Source organism: Rana temporaria, chromosome 6 (genome assembly GCF_905171775.1).
Source record: "Rana temporaria chromosome 6, aRanTem1.1, whole genome shotgun sequence".
Classification (NCBI taxonomy): domain Eukaryota; kingdom Metazoa; phylum Chordata; class Amphibia; order Anura; family Ranidae; genus Rana; species Rana temporaria.
This window is the reverse complement of record NC_053494.1, coordinates 153,607,673-153,631,121: the sequence shown is the minus strand read 5'-3', so window position 1 is coordinate 153,631,121 and position 23,449 is coordinate 153,607,673. Positions and strand designations below refer to the sequence as shown.

At 40.7% G+C, this 23,449-nt stretch overlaps 1 protein-coding gene across 1 annotated transcript in view; it reads right to left on the bottom strand.

Annotated features, from left to right (window-relative positions):
- Nucleotides 1-1,044: 1,044 nt before the first annotated feature.
- Nucleotides 1,045-23,449, bottom strand: part of FRZB (frizzled related protein) — a 62,382-nt gene continuing 39,977 nt past the window's right edge. Inside the window, exons 3-6 of the mRNA XM_040357633.1 lie at nucleotides 14,856-14,921; nucleotides 12,683-12,887; nucleotides 10,069-10,132; nucleotides 1,045-2,987 (exon numbers count right to left, since the gene is read on the bottom strand). Coding sequence (XP_040213567.1) covers nucleotides 2,892-2,987; nucleotides 10,069-10,132; nucleotides 12,683-12,887; nucleotides 14,856-14,921 — 431 coding nt within the window. The 3' untranslated portion in view covers nucleotides 1,045-2,891. The remainder of the gene's footprint in view (nucleotides 2,988-10,068; nucleotides 10,133-12,682; nucleotides 12,888-14,855; nucleotides 14,922-23,449) is intronic.

Here is a 23,449-nt window from a genome sequence, read left to right as displayed (position 1 = left end):
ACTTTGGTTCCTGGTGACAGGTCATTAGGACAAATAGAAAATGTGACCCTCCTTGGACACAGAAAGCCATACGAACCTGACAAGGGTTCTAACCCCTCACCACCCCATCCACAACTAATAAAAAAAGTTTTAGCTTTAAACTCATTTTATGACAGAATGAGAATTTCACAGATAAACACAAGATACACAAATCAGTTATGAATATGTGTGAAATAAGGCCCATCACATCCAAGGAAAATGTATTTTAATACTGTTGAATCAGTAAGGGCTCATTTACACTTGCTGCTGAGAAGTTGGGCTAAGATTTTACCACTCCCAGCCACTCCCTCTTAAGCCGCAAGAGCAGCAGATGGGGGTGTACACCGCTAACGTAAACTAGCCCTATAAGAGTAATCATGACAGGTTGCATGGTCGTTGCAAGAGTTTTTGTCTACTGAGGCGAAAGATGCATTTTCCTGGGTCCCTAAAGGCATTGTTTAAGCCACCTTATGGTAGCGCCGGCCCTGACCAATTGCATTTTGCACCTTTGGGGTCAATTCAATAAAGGAGTAAACCTGTTACCTTTGTGTAGCTAATACGGTAAAGCTGTGTTCACTTTGAATACCCAATCACATGCAAGGAAAGCAATAAAAAAACATAATAGGATGGATAAAATTAACAGGGCTTCATCTATTTGATTAAAGCAGAAGTAAACCCATCGATTTGATAGTTTAAAAACAGTTAACATTACCGGCATGCCGGAATTGTTAGCTGTCCTATTGGTTGTGATCTCAACCAAACTTTCACACCATCCAATGATTGGTGTCATAACTGATCACATGTGCAGCATTATGGCAGTTGAAGGTTAAACAAAGGCCAAGATGGCAGCTTCCTTGGCTGAAAACGATAAGAGGGTTTAATTCCACTTTAAGTGAGCATCACTTTGCAAAGTGAACATTTTCTACTCCTTTGGTAAATCAACCTAATTGTGTTTGTTAATTATAGAATATTTGAAAAGATTATCCATATAGTTTTCAGCTATCTGCTATCCAAAGCAAATGAAAAAAAAAAAAAAATCTGTCTTGCCCATAGCAACCATTCAGATTCAGTCAGTCATTTTTCAGGAAGGATAAAAAGTGTAAGGACACATTTTATTGGTTGGTGTAGATAACATGCTTGTTTATTTGCCTAGACCCTTAGCTCAAGGGCTTATAGTAAGTAAACACTCATTAAAGCTGAAAGCCTAATCTGCCTACATATTAATATATTTTTTTCTCTACTTTGTCATTAGGTACCTTATTTTAGATTTAGTGACGTCATCCCTGCATCCCTGTGCTTCTCCTTGTAATGCAGGCAGGTCATGGCTGATGGGAGGGGCTGGCAGGGTGCTGTACATAGCTTTCTAAAAAAACATCACGGTCTGACTCTTGGGAGAAGTTATGCAAATATTAAATTGCTTTGATAGGTGGAATGGGCTTTTCTCACCAGGCTGCATTTGCATGCAGAATGCCATAGGTAACACCAACATATGATGTTGAGCATTCTTGATCGCACCGCGATCCAATAAATGAAAAGGAGGGCAGGGAGAGGTCAAGCTGAGGAGGAAATGGCTAAATGATGCTGGGCATCCTCCAGAAGCTCACAGTGTGCAGTTAAATCAGACTAAGCATTTTCAGTAGAGCCTACATTCCATCCAGCGCTGTGCACATCTGCAGCTTCTCTTTCCCCTCACTTCCAGATCCATTGGCTCGCACTGCTGTCAATCAAAGCCAGTAACGAGTGAGCAGGGGCAGGGCCAAGTCTATATTAATGGATGCAGTAGCAGGGCTCGGGAGCAAGCATGCACAAGTGCCCCCATGGGAAGTGGTTTCCTGTGGGGGCACTGGACATAGGGGAGGACCCATGAGCTCTGGCTGGGGACCCAAGTGGAGGGGGTTTGGGGGTCAATAGAATTGCATAAAGCAGGCAAGTATAGAGATGTTTATTATTTAAAAAAAAAGATAATTTACCTTTACAATCACTTTAACGCAGCAAACCTTAATGCCTCATATACACTGGGCATTTAGCCCTGGTGCATGAGACTCTGACATTTAGGTTGCAGGCAGAAGGCTCAGATGAACCATCCAGCCCTGCTGCCATCAGCCTGTAAAACTCCATGAGAAGCTGACAGTTGCTGCAGCTGTACAGGGCTGGATGGTGCACTAAATGGTACTAATGCTTACAGCAGCATAGCCATATGCCCAGGGATAAATGATCAGACTGCTTACATTTTAGGCATTCATCCCTAGACCTATACTGTCCTAAACGTTGGTAGCATTCCAGCTCCGTCCAGCCACAGCAACTGTCTTGCTCTCTCATAGAGTTTTACAGGCTGCCAGCAGCAGGGCTGGATGGTGTGCCTGTGTCTTCTGCCTGCACCAGAACATCGGAGTCTCATGCACCAAGAAACCAAAAACACACATTAAAGAGACCCTAAATGGCCTAGACCTTAGATGTGAATAAATGTTGGAAGAGCCATTTTTGTTGTCATTAGTTTTCTTCCTCTGAAAGAAAATGACATGAAGGGAAATGTGTAGTTTCTATGGGCAAAATAGTCCCTTAAAAAACTTTCATAGGTGAGTCCCATTAAATCAGAATTTTTTTTACCTAAATTATCTCCAAGCTTCTCATTCATCAGGCTAATTTCTTAGATAAACAAACAACTTTGACATTAATGAAAGTGGAATTAAACTATTGCTTAGTAATCCGTGCAAATATAAAAGATGAAAAAAAAAAAAACTAAAATCAACTACAATATTTTGTAGTAAACAATAGGTTATAACGTGCAATAGTGCAATTTCTTCTTTTCTGCTCCACCAATGCAAATCTTTGTATAAAAGTCCACAGAGTTTTATATACACCATCCTGCTAGTCTAGCTCTGCATTTGTCTTGAGTTGCTGTTTTTATTGCCATTTTGTGCCACAGGAGACTTGCTTTTTCGAGGGCGACGAAGTTTCTGGTCCCAGCGCTGTAAAAAAATGAAAAATATGAGGAATTACACACAGAGAATTCTTTCTGTTATTGGTGTTCGCAAATTTACATCCATCCTTGAGCAAGAGCCCTTCTGAAACTAAAATGATATCTAAAGCCAAAACCTTTTTGATAGTTGTTTAAAAATAGCAAAAAAATAGCAAAAATATTAGTTACTAACATATGTCCGCGCCAATGTCAAGCATTTCTTAGATAACGATGGGGGCGTGGCCATAGGATGACGTCTTGTGGACGCCCCACCCCCTTGTGACCACCCGGGCATGATGGGACTATGACATTACAATGTGGAGGGGCCTCTGGTGACATCATTCGATGGCCACGCCCCATCATTATCTAAGAAATGCTTGACATCGGCGCAGACAGATCAGTGGGACACAGCCTCAGAGGAGGGTCATCGGCGAGAGTGGTGGCAGAGGAAAAAGCACACCGGACAAAGAAGAAAAGCGGAAGAAGAAGTGGCAGAAGCCCAGAGAAGGAAAATGTGGGAGAAGATGCAGGAAGACTTGAGGAGGAAGAAGATATTTTTAATAAAAGACTTGTCAAAAACTGTATTTTTTCACACTGCACTACTTTTTTTTGGTGAATGGGTAGGGGTATACTCATTCACATAGGGGAGGGCAGGATCTGTGGGCCCCCTTGTTAAAGGTAGCTTCCAGATTTCGATAAGTCCCCTGCACGCAGACCCGACAACCACTGGGCTCACCAGCGTTTTTGTACATTTTTGATCCATTGAAAAAAAAAAAAATTTTAAATGTAAAAAAAAAAAAATATGCTAAAAACCCCTAATAAACGCTAAAACATGCTATTGCAAAAACTTTGAAAACATTAAAAAACTCACTGCAAAACTACTGGCGTTTTTATAACTTTATTTTAACGTCCAGTGTGCATGAGGCCTCAAAGTTATGTGACCAGCCTCTACTCCAATCATGGCCATTCTCTGAAGTACTGCAGGCTCCACATCAAGGTCTGCATTTTATGAACTGGCTGCCAAATTCAGGTTGCGGTGTGGAGTAACCTAGCGGTCTAAAATAGTGAAGTCCTACCGATAAACTACTGTTATGTAAAAATTACATGCAATTCACTAATATCTTCCAGATGTGTTATTTGTCATACGATTGATTCTTATTAATCTGTTATTGTTCTCTGCCTCTCTAACTGCCTCCTATTGCTGGAAATAATAATCATTATGAAAAATATAATCATAATCACAGCTTAGTAAATAAAACATATTAAGACAATTTTTTATATTTTTAATAATTTACAGAAAAAAGAACACTTTGCCCCGAGCCAACCTACTTGTGACACTAGCCAATCAACATTCTAAGACCGGATTGGCCAGGAGAAGAAGCGATCGGATCAGGGTTGCCAACTGTCAGTAAAATATCAGGGGCTGATAATTTCATGCTGTGTTTTTAAGTGTAAATCAAGCAAATTACTTGGTATAGGTATTGTCAGTGTTCCCATATCATGTTTACAAAGATTCACTGTGTTAGTTTTTAATAGTTCTGTAATTTCTCAGGTTGCCATTAAAAAATGTGGTCCGCCAGTAAATTTTCCATATTTTGTCAGTAAAAAGTGCTGTGGCAGGTTGGCAATCCAGGATCGGATTGGCTGAGAGGAGGAGCCAGGAAAGCTGCCGAAGCTGTCTGCGTCCTGCATGGGGTAAGTACGGGGCTGGCAGGCTGGCGAGCAGGGGTGGTGAGCAAGCAGGGGTGGTGCAGGGTTTATTCCGCCACCCCCCCCCCCCCGACAAAAATGGAGCAATGTTTGAGGTCAGAACTCTATGCAGGCCAGTCAAGTTCCTCCGACCCAAACTCGCTCATCCACACTATATTGGCAAAAGTATTGGGCCACCCCTTCAAATAATTTGGTTGAGGGGGGGGGTTATGGAGTTGTTTTTTAGGGGTTGGGCTTGGTAACTCATAAGTCGTCAGCATACCAAGACATTTTGGACAATTTCATGCTCCCAACTTTGTGAGAATAGTTTGGGGGTGGCCCCTCTCTGTTTCAAAATGACTGTGCACCAGTGCACAAAGCAAGGTCCATAAAGACATGGATGAGCGTGTTTGGGGTGGAGGAACTTGACTGGCTTGCACAGAGTCCTGACCTCAACCAGATAGAACACCTTTGGTATAAATTAGAGTGGAGACTGTGAGCCAGGTCTTCTTTCCAACATTAGTGTCTGACCTCACAAATGCGCTTCTAGAAGAATGGTCAAACATTCCATCACTGGGATGCCATTAAAGTTCATTTAAAGGCAGTACTTTTGGCAATATAATGTATATAGTGTATATATATATATATATTTATTACCTCTATTCTCTATCATAAGACATCCAACTTTGTAGATGTATGTTTACTTTACTTTAAAGCGGAGTTCCGGACACAATTTCACTTTTTAAATATAAATACCCCTGTAATACACAAGCTTAATGTATTCTAGTAAAGTTAGTCTGTAAACTAAGGTCTGTTTTGTTAGGTTGTTACAGCATTTAGACACTTTATAAAATAGAAATTGACTGGGGCCATCTTAAGTGTGGGCATCATGAAGCCAGACTGTATGACTTCCTGGATTTCAGCCTTGCAAATCTCGCACATGCTCAGTGCTGCACAAGCAGTGTCAGATCAGGTTTCAGCACCTGTGCTGTCCAAGTCACATGATTCTTTGAGACTGGGGAATGCACAGACTCCTGGAAAGTTACACCCACTACATTCCCAGGAGTCTGTGTGGTGTAGGTTAGGAAGCATTAAGCACCTAGGTGCAGGAAGTGGGAAGATTAACTATTCTGCCTAGCAACAACACTTTGAAGGCATCTAAAAAAAAAAAAAAAAATTTGTGAAGGACTAATGACATTTTTTTAAAACTACTGATGTAATGTTATATTTATGGGTGGAACTCCACTTTAAGCAATTTATGTATCAGATCACTTTTATATGAAATAAGCCCCACCCTCAACAGCAACATGCCACAGAAAAACTGATGTGCTTTGCAGAGTGTGTTAAAGTGACCCTGTCAGATTAACAACAATAACAGATAAAAAAAGCCCTGCTATAGGAGAGGTATTATAGTATCCCCTTCAGTGGCCCTTGAGTCCTAGCTTTCCTCAATTCCAGAGCTGCAGCCTCAATCAGTTTATTTTTACTTGGCACATTTTTTTTTAGTTAATATTGCACTATTAACTTCAAACTCAAAATAGAACTGTGCTCAGGCTATGGACAGTATTTATGATCCTAATGTGCAGTAAATAAGTTTTAAATTGTAACACATAAATCAATTTCATTATGTTTGGCATCATAACTCTCTGAAAAACCTTTTCTTAAGCAGATAATGTTTTTCTTATGTTGCGTGCAAAAAATACTGCTTTAGAAGTTATGTACGATATTCTGATCATTAGTACACAGCTTTCATCCGATATTTTCAAAAGGGACAAACACGAAAATATTTAATCCGAAAAAATACAATACAAATACATTACATCACTTCTGAATTTTTATTCTGTCATACGAGAATTTTCATACTTTAGTAACATATTCATTTTCGATAAGGAGACTAGCATTGTGTGTACTAGGCTCTCAATAAGCAGCAGTGTTATAACCCTGTTGGACGCATGTCTTCAGTTGACTTTGGGACTTCCTATCTAATAGATCTTATAGGTAGCTCATCTTATGACTCAATCACACCTGAGAATTGTGTAGCTCGAAGCTCCAAAACACCCAACGTCCAAAATCCCATGTATTACTCTGGTGACATAGTGATCAGGTGCCTGAGCAGAGTGATTTTTAGTTTTTATATGTATATGAGCATTTTAGAGACACGTGTCAATCTTTTTACATATGTATTGAAGCTTCATGTGTTTTTGTTTTAGCCAGTTGAAAGCACTAGGTGAAGGGGATTAGTTCTTATGGGGTAAATAATGCCTGAAAAACGATTGTTTCAAGTGTTTACAGGCATTCAGAGGCATAACTAAAACCTTCAGGGCCCCGGTATAAGAAACAAGGAAAAAAAAACCTGACTCCCCCCTCATAAGGACAATGTAGGAGTTAGTGACGGCAGCACATGCAGGGACCTGAGTAGGGAAGCAGTTTAACCTACTTTACTGCTCCGGTCTCAGGACCCTTTTCCATCAGTCCCAGGGACCTTGCCATTAGTCCTGGGTCCCTTCCTACTGGTCCTGAGGCCCATTTCATCAGTCCCAGGCCATTTCCATCAGTCGCAGGGCACTGGTCCTGGGGCCCTTTCTATTGGGGGCAGGGCCCTTCCCTCTGAGTCTGGAACCCTTCCCATTTGCCCCAGGGCCCTTTACTACATCTCGGGGCCATTTATTACGGTCCAGCAACAGGACTCTTTTACATGTTATGCAGCCTGCCATCTTGGGGCACCCGTGGTGGTGGAACACCAGGGCCTAGTTTCAAGTGTGACCTTTGTGACCCTGATAGTTCCGCCACTGTCCCCCAGGTAATAGCTGATCCTACCCACCATCCTAGTAATGACACCCTCCCCCCCCATGCTGGCAATGACAGATTCCCCAGCTATCCCCCCACTGGCCCTGCTCAAACTGCCACAGTAAACTCTAGGACCCCTGGAGCCTGCAGCCCCTTAAGGGCCCCTCAGGAGGTGTTAGGAAATATTTAAGTAATTATTTGTATTTATTTTTTCAGTGTTGACTGCTGTTGTGGGGAGAGGAGGGGTGGTGTGTGTCTGTTGCAGGCTGTCAGTGTTGTGGAGTGAGCAGGGTTGGGAGACATCCCCAGGTGGGGGGGGGTACAGAGGATTCCAGATAAGTGACACGGACCTGAGAAGTGTCTTACCTCACCAGTGACACCAGTCCCGGCTACTGGGCAGTGCTCTCTTCCTCCTGCCTCACTCAGCCCTGTGACAGCTTGCTGTCTGTCCCTGCCAGGTTGTCAGGACTGACACTTCCTTGTCCGGGGCTGCCCTCACCCCATCCTCCCTCTGTTAGCTCCTCACTGTCTCTCTGCTCCACTCAAGAAACTTTAAAAGGTTCTTCTTCAAAAGTGTTAGTGTCTGGGGAGATATTCTGGCTTCTGACATCGCATTCTGTCCCCAGGACTCCACTAGCCATGTCACAGTGACAGGGAGGCCGCATGAGCCCCTTGGAGCATGGGAGGGGTTGCAAGTCAGCCAGATATTGAGGTATAATGCCCCGTACACATGATCAGAATTTCCATCAGGATAAACTCCAAAGGATTTTTCTGATGGAATTCCGTTCAAGCTGTCTTGCATACACACTGTCACACCAAATTCTGACCGTCCAAAATGCGGTGACGTACAACACTACAACAAGCTGAGAAAAATTAAGGGCCAGATCCTCAAAAGGGATACGCCGGCGTAACTGCTGTTACGCTGTAGTTTTCCATGTTTCTAACTATGGAACTGATCCACAGAATCAGTTTTCCATAGTTAGGCAGAAGATCCGACATGTGTAAGGGACTTGCACTGCCGGATCTTAGGATGCAGTACCGCATCCGCCGCTGGGGGCATTTCGTGTCGAAATGCCGCCTCGGGTATGCAAATTAGCACTTACGGAGATCCACAAAGCTTTTCAGCTTCGTTTTTTCTCCGTAAGTTTTAGTTTGCAAACGCAAAATTAGGGCTGTTTTTACAAAGTGTAAACTGTTTACACCATGTAAAAGCAGACCCTTCTGTCCAGCGACGCAATTTTTTTTTTGTTTTGAATATTTTTTTTTCCGCCTTATCTTTTTTTTTCCGGACGCAACTTTATTGACCCGTCGCAATCCACAAAGCTTGGCGTAACGTAATTTCGCGCTATGCACGTCGGGAAAATGACGTCACGAGCATGCGCAGTACGGCCGGCGCGGGAGCGCGCCTAATTTAAATGGGAATCGCCCCCATGAAAAGAGGAACGCCTTGCACCGGCGGAATTTAAGTTACAAAATTTTTTTCTAGGTAAGTGCTTTGTGGATCGGGCACTTAGGTAGAAATTTTAAGGCAGTGTAACTTAAATGGGAAAATTTACGTTACGCCGGATCTTTGTGGATTACCCCCTAAGTTCAATGCTTCCGAGGATGCATCGACTTGATTCTGAGCATGCATGTTTTTTTTCTCCGTCGGAGTTCCATACAGACAAACGGAATTTCCGTCTGACTTTTTCCATTGGAGATTCCAATCATGTGTACAGGCATTGATCTTTGCAACAGATTCACAAAATAAATTTGCTTAAGAATATTATATATAGAAAGGCACAATGCCAAACATACTGAAAAATAGATTTTGGGTTTGCATACACTGAAAACCTTCTCTGACCTCTGTAGCTTGAGGCACTGTAAAATACTTAAATTTCTCAGTTTAAAAAAAAAAAAAACACTTTCAGTTTCATTGCAGCAGCTCAGTTCACCCGTTCACAATTCCCAGAAATTATCGGTACTTGGCAAACCTACAGCCTTCAAATATCTCATTTGAACACAGCAGTCTTTGGGAGGAAGTCATGACCTGAACAATTTCAGTGCTTCTCTTGTGAACTTTGAGGCTGAATTGATAACAGTGCCTACAGCTAGAAAGGTCAGCAAAGGTGTGTTTTAGCCTGGCCACAGATCTACTTCAAGCATTTTTAAATACTTTTGGTTCAGTGTTTTGTTACTTATCGAATACACAGATCTGCAGATTAGCCAGTAAGGGGAGCTTTGTATTTAGCTCAGCCTTGCTGCATAATAACTGTTGAGAATTGAGATAGGTTATTAGACAAACAGGGTGTTCACTATTTTCACCACCCTACATTCACAGTACAGTATGTCCTCAGTCTTCTGGATTAAACTACATCAAGCATTCAATCTGGAAGAATGAGAACACCTTGTGTCAAAGAAGAGGTACTACAGGGGAAAGCATTCTAGTAGAAGTGAGTATTGAGGTCAGAGCTGCTTTTTAATTTTTATTAAAAAAAAATTATGTTCCCCTGGAGTTTCGACTTTACCAAGCTTGGAACAGAAAGGTATCTATCTTTCCAAATTTAGAAATTTGAGACAAACATCTTTATACTATTTTTATTTATTAATAATTTTTTTCATTTGTGTGGACTTACCTTAACTTTTTTTGCAAGACGATCCCTCCACTTTTCAGCCAAGGAACCTTCCACTAGCAGAAGTCTGTAAAGAAAAAAGACAATGTAATATGCTATTTGTAGGGTACATATTGTAATATATTGCATATTAAAAAGGCACCCATATACATTACACAAAAACTTATTATTAGGGTATGAAAAACTCAAATTTTGCTAAAGATTGACATAAGCTATATAACTGCTACACCAGTATTTTTTTCTTTTAATCTATTAAAAATCACCTTTAAATTTTAAAATTACAATCTACAGTATATCCCTTTTTTCAAAACTGCCCAAATTGTGAATATTGCTTCCCTACAACCAGTGCAACTGGCACTATTCTGTACTTAGTTTACAGAACATACATGGCACACCAGAAATTACATTTTCAGCTTGTGTCACTGCTTTTGCCAAAAGATTACATAAAACTGGAACTCAAAAGCAGTGTCAAAAGTGCCCATGCTTAAAAGCCCATAGACTGTTGGATTACTTAGCAGACAACACCTTTGAATTGTTAAAGCAGAATAAGAATTTATTGGACATACATTTTATATAAGCCAATGTCTGTCAAAGGTTTTGCACGTTCTTCATCATGTCTGAACAAAATTTGCACCATGATGTTTTAAAACGTTTGGAAGGGCAAAGCTAAACCCTCCTGCAGCTAATCTGCAGAACAGTCTATTTCAAATGTTGTGCATAACAGGATATAATGGCTTGTAGCAAGCTCGTTCTGTGTTTATTTCTTTCTCAAAAGAAGCAAAATTGATTACATGACGTGTTGGAAAAAAAACTGTAAAAAACAGCAAAGGTGGTAACTGGCTGGTTTGTGTCCTTTGTGCTTAGAAATGTATGTATCAGCATCATTCACTTATTTTTGCATGTGAATTGCAAAATATGTTTTATTACATCTGGCAAATGAATTGTTCAGTAATACTGACTTTAGTTTAAGCAACTTTTTCTTGAATGTCAAAATAATTAAAAAAACTGTCTAAAGTATGTGTAAAAATGGTATTAATTATCTAAGCATACTCTTCAAGCAGAAAATCATATTTATGGTAAACCTACAGACAGACTTATATAATAAGAGTGCAAAAACGTGAACATTATATGCAAAATGTAGTAATAAACGTTAAATTATTATAATCTGATCTGTTAAAGAGACAATGTTACCAACTTAAAACATTGAAGGTAAAAGTACAGAAAAGGTATTTTACATTCTTAGTGTCGGTTCACACAGGGGCAACACAACTTCCAGTGTGACTTTGCGAGATGACTTCAGTGCAACCTCAGCGCAACTTGGAGCGACTTATAACACGACTTCAAGATGCCTCCAGGACAGGCGACTTTGCCAGTGGACAATCAAACAATAATCAGCTCTGTGGGAGGGAGGGGTTTACCTGAGAAAACGATTTTCTCTTCCTGTAAAGTTGCTTCAGTTAAGACAGTGATCTGACTTTGGAGGCAACTTCCATTGAAATCAATGGGTACAAGTTGCCTACAAGTTGCCTTGAAGTAGTACAGGAACCTTTTCTGAAGTCGGAGTGACTTCAGTAGTGTAGATTAAGATGGCTCTCATTCACTTCAATGGAATTTCTCATGTCACAGGACTTGGGGCGACACAAGTCGGATGCCAAGTCGCTGTAGTGTGAACCGACATGCTGTGTTTTTTCTTTTCATACTCAATATTTATTAATTTTCAAAGGGCTTTTGAACTTACTTTGAAGTACCTAGTCAATAGCCTAGCACAGCTCCCTCCATCCTTGCTCATCATACTCTTCTTCTCTTCTGGGAGTGTCTAAATACTCTCTGTGTTGGCCCTGCTCCTTTGACCTTCCCTTTACCTTCCTACATAACATTTTATGTAGCTTCCAGGGAATAAGTGATGGGGAATAATAAATATTGTCACTTGAGTGACTGCTCTGAGTCTGCTGAGTGCTGACATCACATCCAAGATGTGGTACCCAGCAGCAGTGTCAGGGCTCTTGGTTGTCTACACAAGGGGGGCTTTAACATGTAAATAACATGCATAAAATGTTTACTGTACATACTGTACAATCTTATGGTTAGACTGTTGTTAAAGTGGAATATTACCCTTCTTGACTGATTCCTTCCCGAACCCCCTTCTATCATTCGCCTAGGCGAATAACATCAGCGCTCCCTGGTGCCTCTTGGGAAATGTGACATGGATATCCAGAGAGGAGCCAGTGTGTATGACTTTTAATCGGGTATTGGACTATTCCCTGAACTCAGCCTGCCTTTTACCTGGACTGTCTTAGAACCACGTTATCTGTCTGCTAACTGCAAGTATCTGATTACTTTGCTCAGTTTGCATCTGCCCGTGGTGGCTGGCACTATAGCATTGTGTATAAGTGTGTATAAGTCCTGGGGGCAACCAAGTGCCAATAGGCCTGCTTGCCTTAAGGGAAAGGGGGCTGCTATAGGTGAAGCACAAAGTAGCTGGCTATAGTGTCTGACCATCTGCATTGGGCTAGTCGTGACAAACGAGCTGGTTTACTATAGGTCACTGTACTTTGCATATCCTCACTTCTCATCACACTGCCTTATTGAACAAGCTTGCTGGTGATAGTCCTTTTACCTGGCGCGCTCTTTGTCTTCATAACCCATGATGATATACTCTTCACCGACGAGCAGCTCTGGGCACAAGCAACCAGAATTTGTGTACAGGGTGATGGTGTCTTTTGGAATGTTCACCAGCGACGACTTAAGAATCTCTTTCACCTCTACCACTGCAGTGGCATCGTGGCACCTCACCTTCACTTCTTTCACTTTGGCTCGAATTACTAAATTTGTTGAAAGAACAGACAATGAGCACATAAACATTGCAAAGTTATCTGTCTGTCGTTCATGAACGATTCAATGAGTGAAACTAATGTATAATAATGATAATATTAATATTAATAATAATAATACACTCTTAGGGCCCATTTACATTAAAATGTGGTATGCTGCAAGGTACGCCACATTGAATGGGCTAAAGTGCAAGCATGTCATGTGAAAATGGGACAGACTGCATTTTATTGTAACACAACACACAAGACACCGTGAGTTTTATAAATGTGTTTCGGTGTCATTGATCCAAAAATTAAGAATATTTTTTATTTTTTGGATTTGTGATGGGAATGAAACATGCAGATACTGTTTTAAGAAGGTTTTTCTGTGCTTCACACTTATTTATTGAAAGTTTTTTTTTGTTCCACTAAAATTATGATGTCTGCAGCTAACAAATACTTAAAAAACAATGTTGTTCAGCTGCTCATGCCACGGATATCCTCTGTATTGAATAAATACTGCTGCCTGAATATTTTTAGCAATGCCTCCGGGTGTGATGAATGCCTGGTCTCCCTCTGTGCCCTGTGTTTTTTTCCCCAGTGGTCTCTACAGTGTCCTATATTGATGTAGGCGGTAGCAGGAGGAACTACAGAGCACAGAGGGGAAAGTGCTGGATGCAGAAGATTCTTCAGACAGCAGCAGTTAGATAAGAGAAGTATGGTGGCTCTAGCAACAAGACAAAAGAAATGACAGATGTTTCTTAAACTGAAACTAAACTTTTTCTTTAGCTTTCAACTAGGTGGAGATGGCACTGTATCTTGGGGTGGCTTCAGAGTGATTTGCTAAGGCAACTCTTACATCCAAAGGACCCAATATCTGCTCAGGGAACCTTCTCAACAAATAAGATATAGAATAAGGAACTATGGAAGAAAAATATATTTGTTCTATGAGGCTTTTTTCAGGCTGTGAACCTATTAGGAATGGTTTTCTTAATTTTCTGTTCCCATGACAAACAAAAAAAAGAGTGGGAGGGTGGCTTTACTACACAGACAGCAACGAAAAAAACATTTTTGCAGATGTTTTAACCCTTCTCCACTTTATTAAGAATGCGTTATTGTTTGTGTACCCATTGGAGACATTTTACATCACTTCCTGTTCTTACAGAAAGTGTGGGAAAATGTTTCCATTAGGCAAAAAAAACCTGACAGAGACTTTAACCCGTAACTATCCAAAACTGAATAAAACATATGGAGTTAGGCTTTAGTTCCACCACAACATGACCTGTCTGGGTAAACTTTGCAACAAAGATATACTGATACTGGCTGAGTTTCTACTGTTAAAAAAAACACACGTGTATGTTAACACATTATGAGCAGAGACTGGCAGTGAGTTCCAGGTGTGCTTGCTCCCCCTCCCCACCTCTGCTATCTGTAGGCAGGATGGAAAATCAAACATTTAGCGATGTCCATCAAAGGCCACTTTCTCCACATGGCAGGGGCGCTCCTGCAAAGAGATAAATAAGGCTTGCCAGTTGACAATGAGCCACCCAAGAGCATAACATAAGAACTGCCAGTACTTTTTCAACTTTTAAGAACATGAAAAGTGTTGCAATTAAGAGTGTTGCTCAAATTGAGAAACAGTAATTTGGGAAATACACTGTTATAGCTAAACTCCAGGCCAAAAAAAAACACAAGTTAATACAGCTTTGTATTCATTTATACATTAGTTTGGCTTAACCCCATCCTACCTTTCAAGCCTGCCTATAGGCCAGCGCAGAAATGCAAAAGCAGGATGAGCAAGAAGGAGCTCAACCTCACACAAAATGAATACAGCTTCTGCTTACAATATCTTGGATCAGTAAATCCAGGAATCCAGATATATAACAGGTATGTCTATACGCACATCTGGAGCTTTGCTCTGCTGCCTTTTAGTGTAAATTTGACTGTAACTTTAAAAGCCTACTTTGAGTGCCTACTTACCATAGTTGTAATTGCTTTTCAGGTAAGTCTTTTGTGAGGCTTTCATAGGCTTACATTTGCAATGCTCTAAAATTAAAAGAAATATAGTTTATAGTTTCAGAAACAAAAAAGCAAAGTTATTTATTCAAAGTAAACCAATCACAACCCCCTGCAATTCAAACTGAATGCTTAAATATTCATAAAGCTACCTTTTGTGAAAATTCAGATGTACAGGCAAGTGAAGTTAAAGCAAGCCCTTCATTAAAAGCCAAGGTCCTCAAAGATAATCCTTATCCTTAAGGTAATCATCAGCAAGCTTTTCTAGGATCTCATTGGAAGGATTGTGACATAACCCTCTCCAATGTGAAAGTTGAAGGTAAGGTAATATTATTTTCTAACTTTTTTCTATTAGAGTTTTCTTGTATATTTATCAGGCAGCAATTTGCAAATAGTGGGGGAGGCCAAATGTTATAAGCTGCCATTGCTTTTTGATACACATCTCAAGTCTACCTGAAAAAGTCCCCCTTCTGCCTTACCAGCCTATACCTCATACAGCAATTCAGTGGCCCCAGTAATCCCATATGCAAATAACAATTTCAGGAACTGAATGTGTACTGGGTTTTAACCCCACCTGTAATGTCAATCATATTTAAGGGAAAGGATGGGGGGGGGAGCAGAGTCATTCACAAATACAGTTCTACTTTAAAGCGGAGTTCCACTCAAATTGAAACTTCCATGTATCCGTCTCCCAGGAGTTCCAGCTTCTCTTCTACTGAGCATCACGGAGATCTGAATACAACATGGAGATTCCGGTCATACAGGAGATCCATCTGTCCCTGCAGAGGGCTGAATCTGCTTGCGTTTAAGACCTTGCTATTCAGGGGGTCCACCGTTTCTGGTAAGGGCACTCACCTATAGAGTGGGATTGATCTTCAATCGGAGATTCTCTTACATCTCCTCCTTGGTGAAGGTGGACGAACCCTGGATTGTGTCTTCTCATTGGACTTGTTTCCTTCCATCAGTGCTTTTTCTTAACTTGTGTATGGACTCAATTTATTTTGTTTTCTCACCAATTAAGTTTTCCCTATTACTTTGATGTCACTTTTATAGAGTATATTACAAGTGCAACTTATGTTTTTTCCAATTTTTGTTTACCATAGAGATATTTGATGGTTTTTGTTGCAGCTGTTTTTTAGTTTTTAGTGCAGTATAAACTCCCTCACACTTTTCAAGACATACAGTGCCTTGAAAAAGTATTCCTACCCCCTGATATTTGCCACATTTTGTCATGTTACAACCAAAAATGTAAATGTATTTTATTGGGATTTTATGTCATAGGCTAACACAAAGTGGCACATAATTATGTAGTGGGAGAAAAATGATAAATGCATCATGAAGGCCAAGGGCCACACCAGACAGGTCAGGGATAAAGTTGTGGAGAAGTTTAAAGCAGGGTTAGGTTATAAAACTATATCCCAAGCTTTGAACATCTCATGGAGCACTGTTCAATCCATCATCCGAAAATGGAAAAAGTATGGCACAACTGCAAACCTACCAAGACATGGGCTTCCACCTAAACTGACAGGCCGGGCAAGGAGAGCATCAATCAGAGAAGCAGCCAAGAGGCCCATGGTAACTCTGGAGAAGCTAAAGAGAGTCACAACTCAGGTGGGAGAATCTGTTCACAGGACAACTATTAGTTGTGCACTCCACAAATCTGGGCTTTATGGAAGAGTGGCAAGAAGCAAGTCATTTTTGAAATAAAGCCATAAGAAGTCCCATTTGCAGTTTGCGAGTATGAATACTTTTCAAGGCTATCAGAATAAAAAAAAAATATCTATAAATGACTATGATAAGTATTTGCACAGAAAGTACTACAATGAGAACAACCATCTGCTTACCTATTATTGATTACTGCAAAGTTGCATTTTGTAGGTATTTTTTTTTTTTTTTATCATTTTGTAGTATTTATATAAACCCAATCCAGTATCCAGATAAAACTACTTATATACATGAAAGATAACATATGATTTCTACATTACATGATATTTGCAGCTTTTAAAAAAAATGCTATCAGAGACAAAGATTTCTCTAAGCAGGACCTTATATGATGTTATTTGTGTAAATAAGAAATAAAAATCAAATTTTCTTTAATTTTCCCTACATTCCCAAAACCTCTTTTTATAACCAGAGTGGCTCATTAAAATTCACCAAGTGGCTACTATGTCTATAGTACTGTAAACCCACACATTGTGCCAGCTCTTGTGCATTGCTTCTCGGGAGAATTCATTAGGCTGGTTTTGTGCTCCATCAAACATTCCAGGGCAGCAGCATAGCTATCCTTTAATCTTTTGGTAATGCCAATGTTATAAGAAATGTGCAGTTTCCTGCACAAAATGCCTATTGTTCAACATTTGTACATCACGAAAGAATAAAAGCAAAAGAGAGATTCTACATAACACTGAAACATGAATAGAACTGACAGTACAGGCAGCACATTTTGTAACCCCTACGGCTCATGAACATTGCCATTTGCAGATATCATATGCTATAGAAATGTTGTGTTGACTCTATGGTGAGTTGTAGATGTCACGTACATATTAATTAATTTATTTTATTTATTACAGGTACTTACATAGTGCTGTCAATTTACTCAGCGCTCTATATATATATATATATATATATATATATATATATATATATATATATATATATATATATATCTTGTACAATCACATCAGTTCCTGCTGTCAAGGAGCTTACAATCTAAGGTCCCTAACTCACATGTATATTAGGGACAATTTATACAGAACTCAGTTAACCTACCAGCATGTCTTTGGTGTGTGGGTGGAAACCGGACTACCCGGAGGAAACCCACACAGTCAGAGAGAACATGCAAACTCCAGGCAGGTATGCTACAACAGCACCAACCTTCGGCTTTTGCTCTATCATTCTATGCTGCTTTTACTGTGCTATCCTAAAAACCTTTGTGCCCACAAAATACGTATAAAATAAGCATGTATATGACACATACACTATGAACAAATGTTGGTGGAGACCTGACCATCAAACCTAAGGGAACTTATTAGACATCCTATTTCAAAACGACAATATAGAGTTGCCATCTCCCTCCATCTGTGTCTAGAACAGCCTCTACTCTTATGGAAAGGCTTTACTAATAACTTTTGCCATGTCTTTGTGCAGACCACTCGGGTCCCCCATACCGTACAAATCAAACAATGGGGTTTATTTACTAAAGCTGGAGAGTGCAAAATCAGGCTCACTTCTGCATAGAAACCAATCAGCTTCCAAGTTTTATTTCCAAAGCTCAATTGAACAAGCTGAGGTTAGAAGCTGATTGGCTACCATGCACAGCTGTACTAGATTCTGAGTGCACCAATTTTAGTAAATCTACCCCAATGTCTTTATAGTCCTGAATTTATAGGTGAAAGACCCTTCACCAAACTCTTTCCACAACAAGATAGAAAGCAAATAATTGTCTAAAATGTCTTAGTACTGTATGTGGTTGCATTAACAGTAGCATTCACTGGAAACACCTGGATTCAATCATTTGGAGGGGTGTACACATGTCTGTTCATATAGTGTGGGTATGGTCAGGTGTGTACACACTTTTACCATATAGGCTTCCATAGAATGCGCTAAAATATTAAAACACAATGGAACAATGAGATTTACAACCCCCATGTCTCAATGCTGCATAAAAGGGTTAATATCCACGGCTTCTAATATTGAATATACTGTCATATTCTACCAGGTGCAGAAGTTAATTATTACTAACCTATTGGCTGAAAATATGTGTAAAATAATTTCACCTTTACTTACTAAAGTATTTCAAAATAGTAGGAAAAGCAAAACAGAGAAGACTACAAACGCATGATAATATGTAAATAATAGACACGAGAAACACACACTTCTCTATGATGACACCCCTATTCACAAACAATAACACAATTATTTAATACATACACATTTGTAGCACCCTCCTACATCCTAGGGTTTGGTAAATGTAATTCTGGTCAACTGTATGCAGTGGAACTGCTGCTTTGTTGCTAGGCAAATTTAGTGTTGCTCAATGTAATCAGTGGAGCTAAAATTTTGTGTTGCTCATTGTAATCATTGGAGATAAAATTTAGTGTTGCTCACTGTAATTATTAAAAGTAGGATTTTTAATAACAGCTTACCTGTAAAATCATTTTCTTTGAGTACACCACGGGACACAGAGCCTTAATCATTACATAGTGGGACGTCTCAGAGCAATGCTTAAAATGAAGGGTGGGAGACACAGATCAATCAGGCCGCCAACGGACAAGAAACCCTAGACCGCTGCCTGCAGCACACTACGCCCGAAGGCAGAATCCTCATGTCCTCTTACATCTATTTGATAGAATTTGGTAAATGTATGGACTGAAGACCAAGTAGCAGCTTTACAGATCTGAGCCATCGAAGCCTGTTGATGCACTGCACATGAAGCACTTATTGCTCTGGTCGAGTGCACCTTAACAGGAAAAGGAGGAACCTCATTTCTTAAACCATAAGCTTGAACAATTACTTGTCGAATCCACCTAGCAATGGTGGATTTTGATGCCGGCTGGCCCTTCTTGGGACCATCTGGCACAATGAACAAAACATCTGTTTTACGTATCTGAGCCGTAACCTGCAGATACACTTTTACTGCTCTCACTACATCTAGAGAGTGCAATAACTTTTCCTCCGCTGTTCGTGGTTCAGGAAAAAGGAAGGCAAAACAATGTCTTGGTTTAAATGAAATGCCAAAACCACCTTTGGAAGAAAGGTAGGATGAGGGCATATTACAATTTTGTCTTTGTGACAAATTAAATAAGGCTCTTTACAAGAAAGAGCTGCTAACTACAATACCGTTCTAGCAGAAGAGATAGCAATCTGAAAGGCCAATTTCCTGCTTAAAAGAATCAAAGGAATATGGCAGATAGGTTCAAACGGTTGCTTTTGCAAGACTGATAATACTAAGTTCAAGTCCCAGGGACACAAGGGCGACTTGATTGGGGGATTTATCCACAGTACTCACTGAATGAATGCCCGGACTAGGGAATGAGATGCCAACTGTCTCTGAAAAAATACAGATAGAGCCGATATTTGACCCTTGATGGTACTCAGGGCTAATTTCATATCCACTCCTAATTGGCAAAAGGCGAGAATCCTACGTATGTCATACTTTTGAGGATTCCACCCTCTGGATTCACACCAGGAAACATACGCCTTCCAAACTCTGTAGTAGATTAGCCTGGAGGCTGGCTTTCTAGCATTAATGAGTGTAGAAAGAACTGGACCCGAGAGCCCTCGTTTCTTCAAAAAGTGGGTCTCAGTATCCAGACCGTCAAATTTAGCTTTTGTAAGGAAGGGTGGAACACTGGACCCTGTGACAGCAGGTCATGACGTAGTGAAAGCACCCAAAGTCTTCCTACCTCCATCTTTATGATCTCGGTGTACCAGGACCACCTGGGCCAATTTGGGGCCACTAGGAGTACTGGTATTCCCTCCTTCTTGATCCTGCACAGCAATCTCTGTAAGAGAGGGAGCAGGGGAAATGCATAGATCAGTGAAAACTGATTCCAAGGAATTGACAGAGCATCCGTTGCGTAGGCCAGCGGATCTCTTGTCCTGGACACAAAGTTGTCCAACTTTCTGTTGAGCCCGGAAGCTAGCAGGTCTACATCCGGAGTCCCCCATCTCTGGCATATTGCCTGAAAGATATCGGGGTGGAGAGACCACTCTCCTGGTGACATTTGCTGCCTACTTAGATAGTCCGCTTGCCAGTTTTCTACCCCTGGAATGAAGATTACAGAAAGACAAGAAACATGTTCTTTTGCCCATATCAAAATTCGATTCACCTCTTTCTAAGCATCCCGACTCCGGGTGCCTCCTTGGTGATTGATATAGGCTACTGCAGCCCAACAGGCTGGCATCCGTCGACACCACCTTCCAGGTGACTGGGAAAAAAGACCTTCCTTTCCTCAAGTTTTTGGTCTTTAACCACCAACTGAAGCTTTGGCGCACCTGTGGAGACAGGCGCATGGGTAAATCCACAGCTTGGCTTCTCCTGTTCCAGGCAGCTAGAATGCAGTCAGAATGCCGCCCTGCGGTAGTCACGATCGCCCAGCTGTCATTGCGTCCGCCAGGCACTCGCATCGACTCCAGCAGCACCCTAGTGGTCAAAAGGCGAAGTGACGTAAGGTAACATTGTTTCGCCCGGGGGAGCCAACCTGCCACAGTAAAACTGCAGCGGCTGGTCGGGAAGGGGTTAAAGAAGTACATTATATTGAGATGTTTATGTCAACATTTAAAAAAATGATTGATGTGTGTTGGGCTTTAATATCTAAAACCACAATGACACAATAGATTTGGTTGGGATATAATAAGGTGTTAATTGACCGTCCATTTCTGTGACTAGTTGCAAATTTTATTTGACCCTTCACAAGCATCCAGTGTTCAGAGAATGTTGGGTGAGCTCCCCATGGTCAGTGCAGCTTTGTTCAGGCTTACATCTGTTAAATCAGCAGAGGCTTGTATAATTTACAGGAATATTACATTTTCAGTATTTCATAGTTTTCACATTTACCGACCGACGCCTCTGGTCCAAACATATCTGGGCACTGTTCACTGAGGTCTCTGTGCCAAATGACCAAAAATGGTTACAATGTTTAATGTACAATTATGCAGAAATGAATGAACAAAGACAGCATTATTAAGACAAAAAAAAAGTTTATCTTGGATGAAAAATGTAACCTTGGTTCTCTGCTGGTCTGGATTTCAGACCACTTCCTCTCCCCATCAGGAAAATTGCAGGTCTCAGGTTCGGTAAGGCGTCATCCCAGCAACATGTCAAAGCTGGTCTGTTTGACCTAAAGGGGGTTCTTTCCCATTCTCTATTTAAATACGGTTTAAATATATAAATGGAGTAGATATATATCATTAAATAGTAAAATATTGGCAAATAAAACAAATCACCACAGGAGTGCCTACTCGCATGGATTGTCAAGTCACAGGAGTAGGGAGACAAGTAAAGCCCAAATGCTGTGGACTGAATGCATTTACTAAAACCTAGTGGAACCAATTGCCTTCAGAAGTCCCCTAATTAGTAAATAGAGCCTACCTGTGTGGAATTTAATCTCAGTATAAATACAGCTGTTCTGTTAAGCCCCCAGAGGTTTGTTAGAGAATCTTAGAGAACAAATAGCATCATGAAGGCCAAGGATCACACCAGACAGGTTAGGGATAAAGTTATGGAGAACTTTAAAGCAGGGTTAGGTTATAAAAAAATCCCAAGCTTTGAACAGGAGCATTATTCAATCCATCATCCAAAATTGAAAAGAGTATTGCAAACCTATCAAGACATGGCCATCCACCTTAACTGACAGGCCAGGCAAGAAGAGCGATATTCAGAGAAGCAGCCAAGAAGCTCTTGCTAACTCTGGAGGAGCTCAAGAGATCCACAGTTCAGGTATGAGAATCTGTCCACAGGACAACTATTGGGGCCCTTTCACATGGGCGGCTGTTCTGCCGCTGTTAAAAGCATGTTTTGGTATTTTGAAATTCCAAGACTCCAGGCACAGCGATCACTTGCGATTAGCTGTGTTTACTTGCATTTACATGCGGCTGCGTTGGAAGACTCTTGCCCTTTATGATGTGCTTCCTGTTGTTTTTCTTTCCTTGTTTGCGCTGCTATCTGACGGTGAAATAGTACACTGCGAATACCTGCAGTTATGTGCAGATAGCTGCAGATAGCTTCAATAAATTGGTCCTGGACACAGTCAAATACATTTTTTCTAACCACACCAAACCCCATGTAATGAAACCGTTGCTAAATGCAGTGTGTGAATGGGGCCACAGAAAAGCATTGTCTGAGTTTAGCTGCAGTAGAAAACTTGATCGCTCTGCAGCTTAAAGCTGAATTCTAACCGCCCGTGTAAAAGGGGCCTTAGTGATGCACTACCCAAATCTGGCATTTATGGAGAAGTAGTAAGAAAAAAGCCACTGTTGAAAGAAAGCTATAACAATTCCCGTTTGCAGTTTGTGAGAAGCAACGTGGAGGACACAGCAAACATGTGGAAAAAGGTGATCTGGTCAGATGAGACCAAAATGTTACCTTTTGGCCTAAAAGCAAAACGCTATGTGTGGCAGAAAACTAACACTCCACATCACCCTGAACACACCATCCCCACTGTGAAACATGGTGGTGGCAGCATCATGCTTTTCTTCAGCAGGGACAGGAAAGCTGTTCAGAGTTGATGGGAAGATGGATGGAACCAAATATAGGGCAATCTTAGAAGAAAACCTGTTAGAATCTGTAAAAGACTTGAGACTGGGGCAGAGGTTCACCTTCCAGCAGGATAAAAACCCTAAACATACAGCCAGAGCTACAATGGAATGGTTTAGATCAAAGCATATTTATGTGTTAGAATGGCCCAGTCAGAGTCCAGACCTAAATCCAATTGATGATCTGTGGCATGACTTGAAAATTGCTGTTCATCCAATCTGACAGTGCTTGAGCTATTTTACAAAGAAGAATGGCCAAAAATTTCACTCTTTAGATGTGCAAAGCTGGTAGAGACATCCCC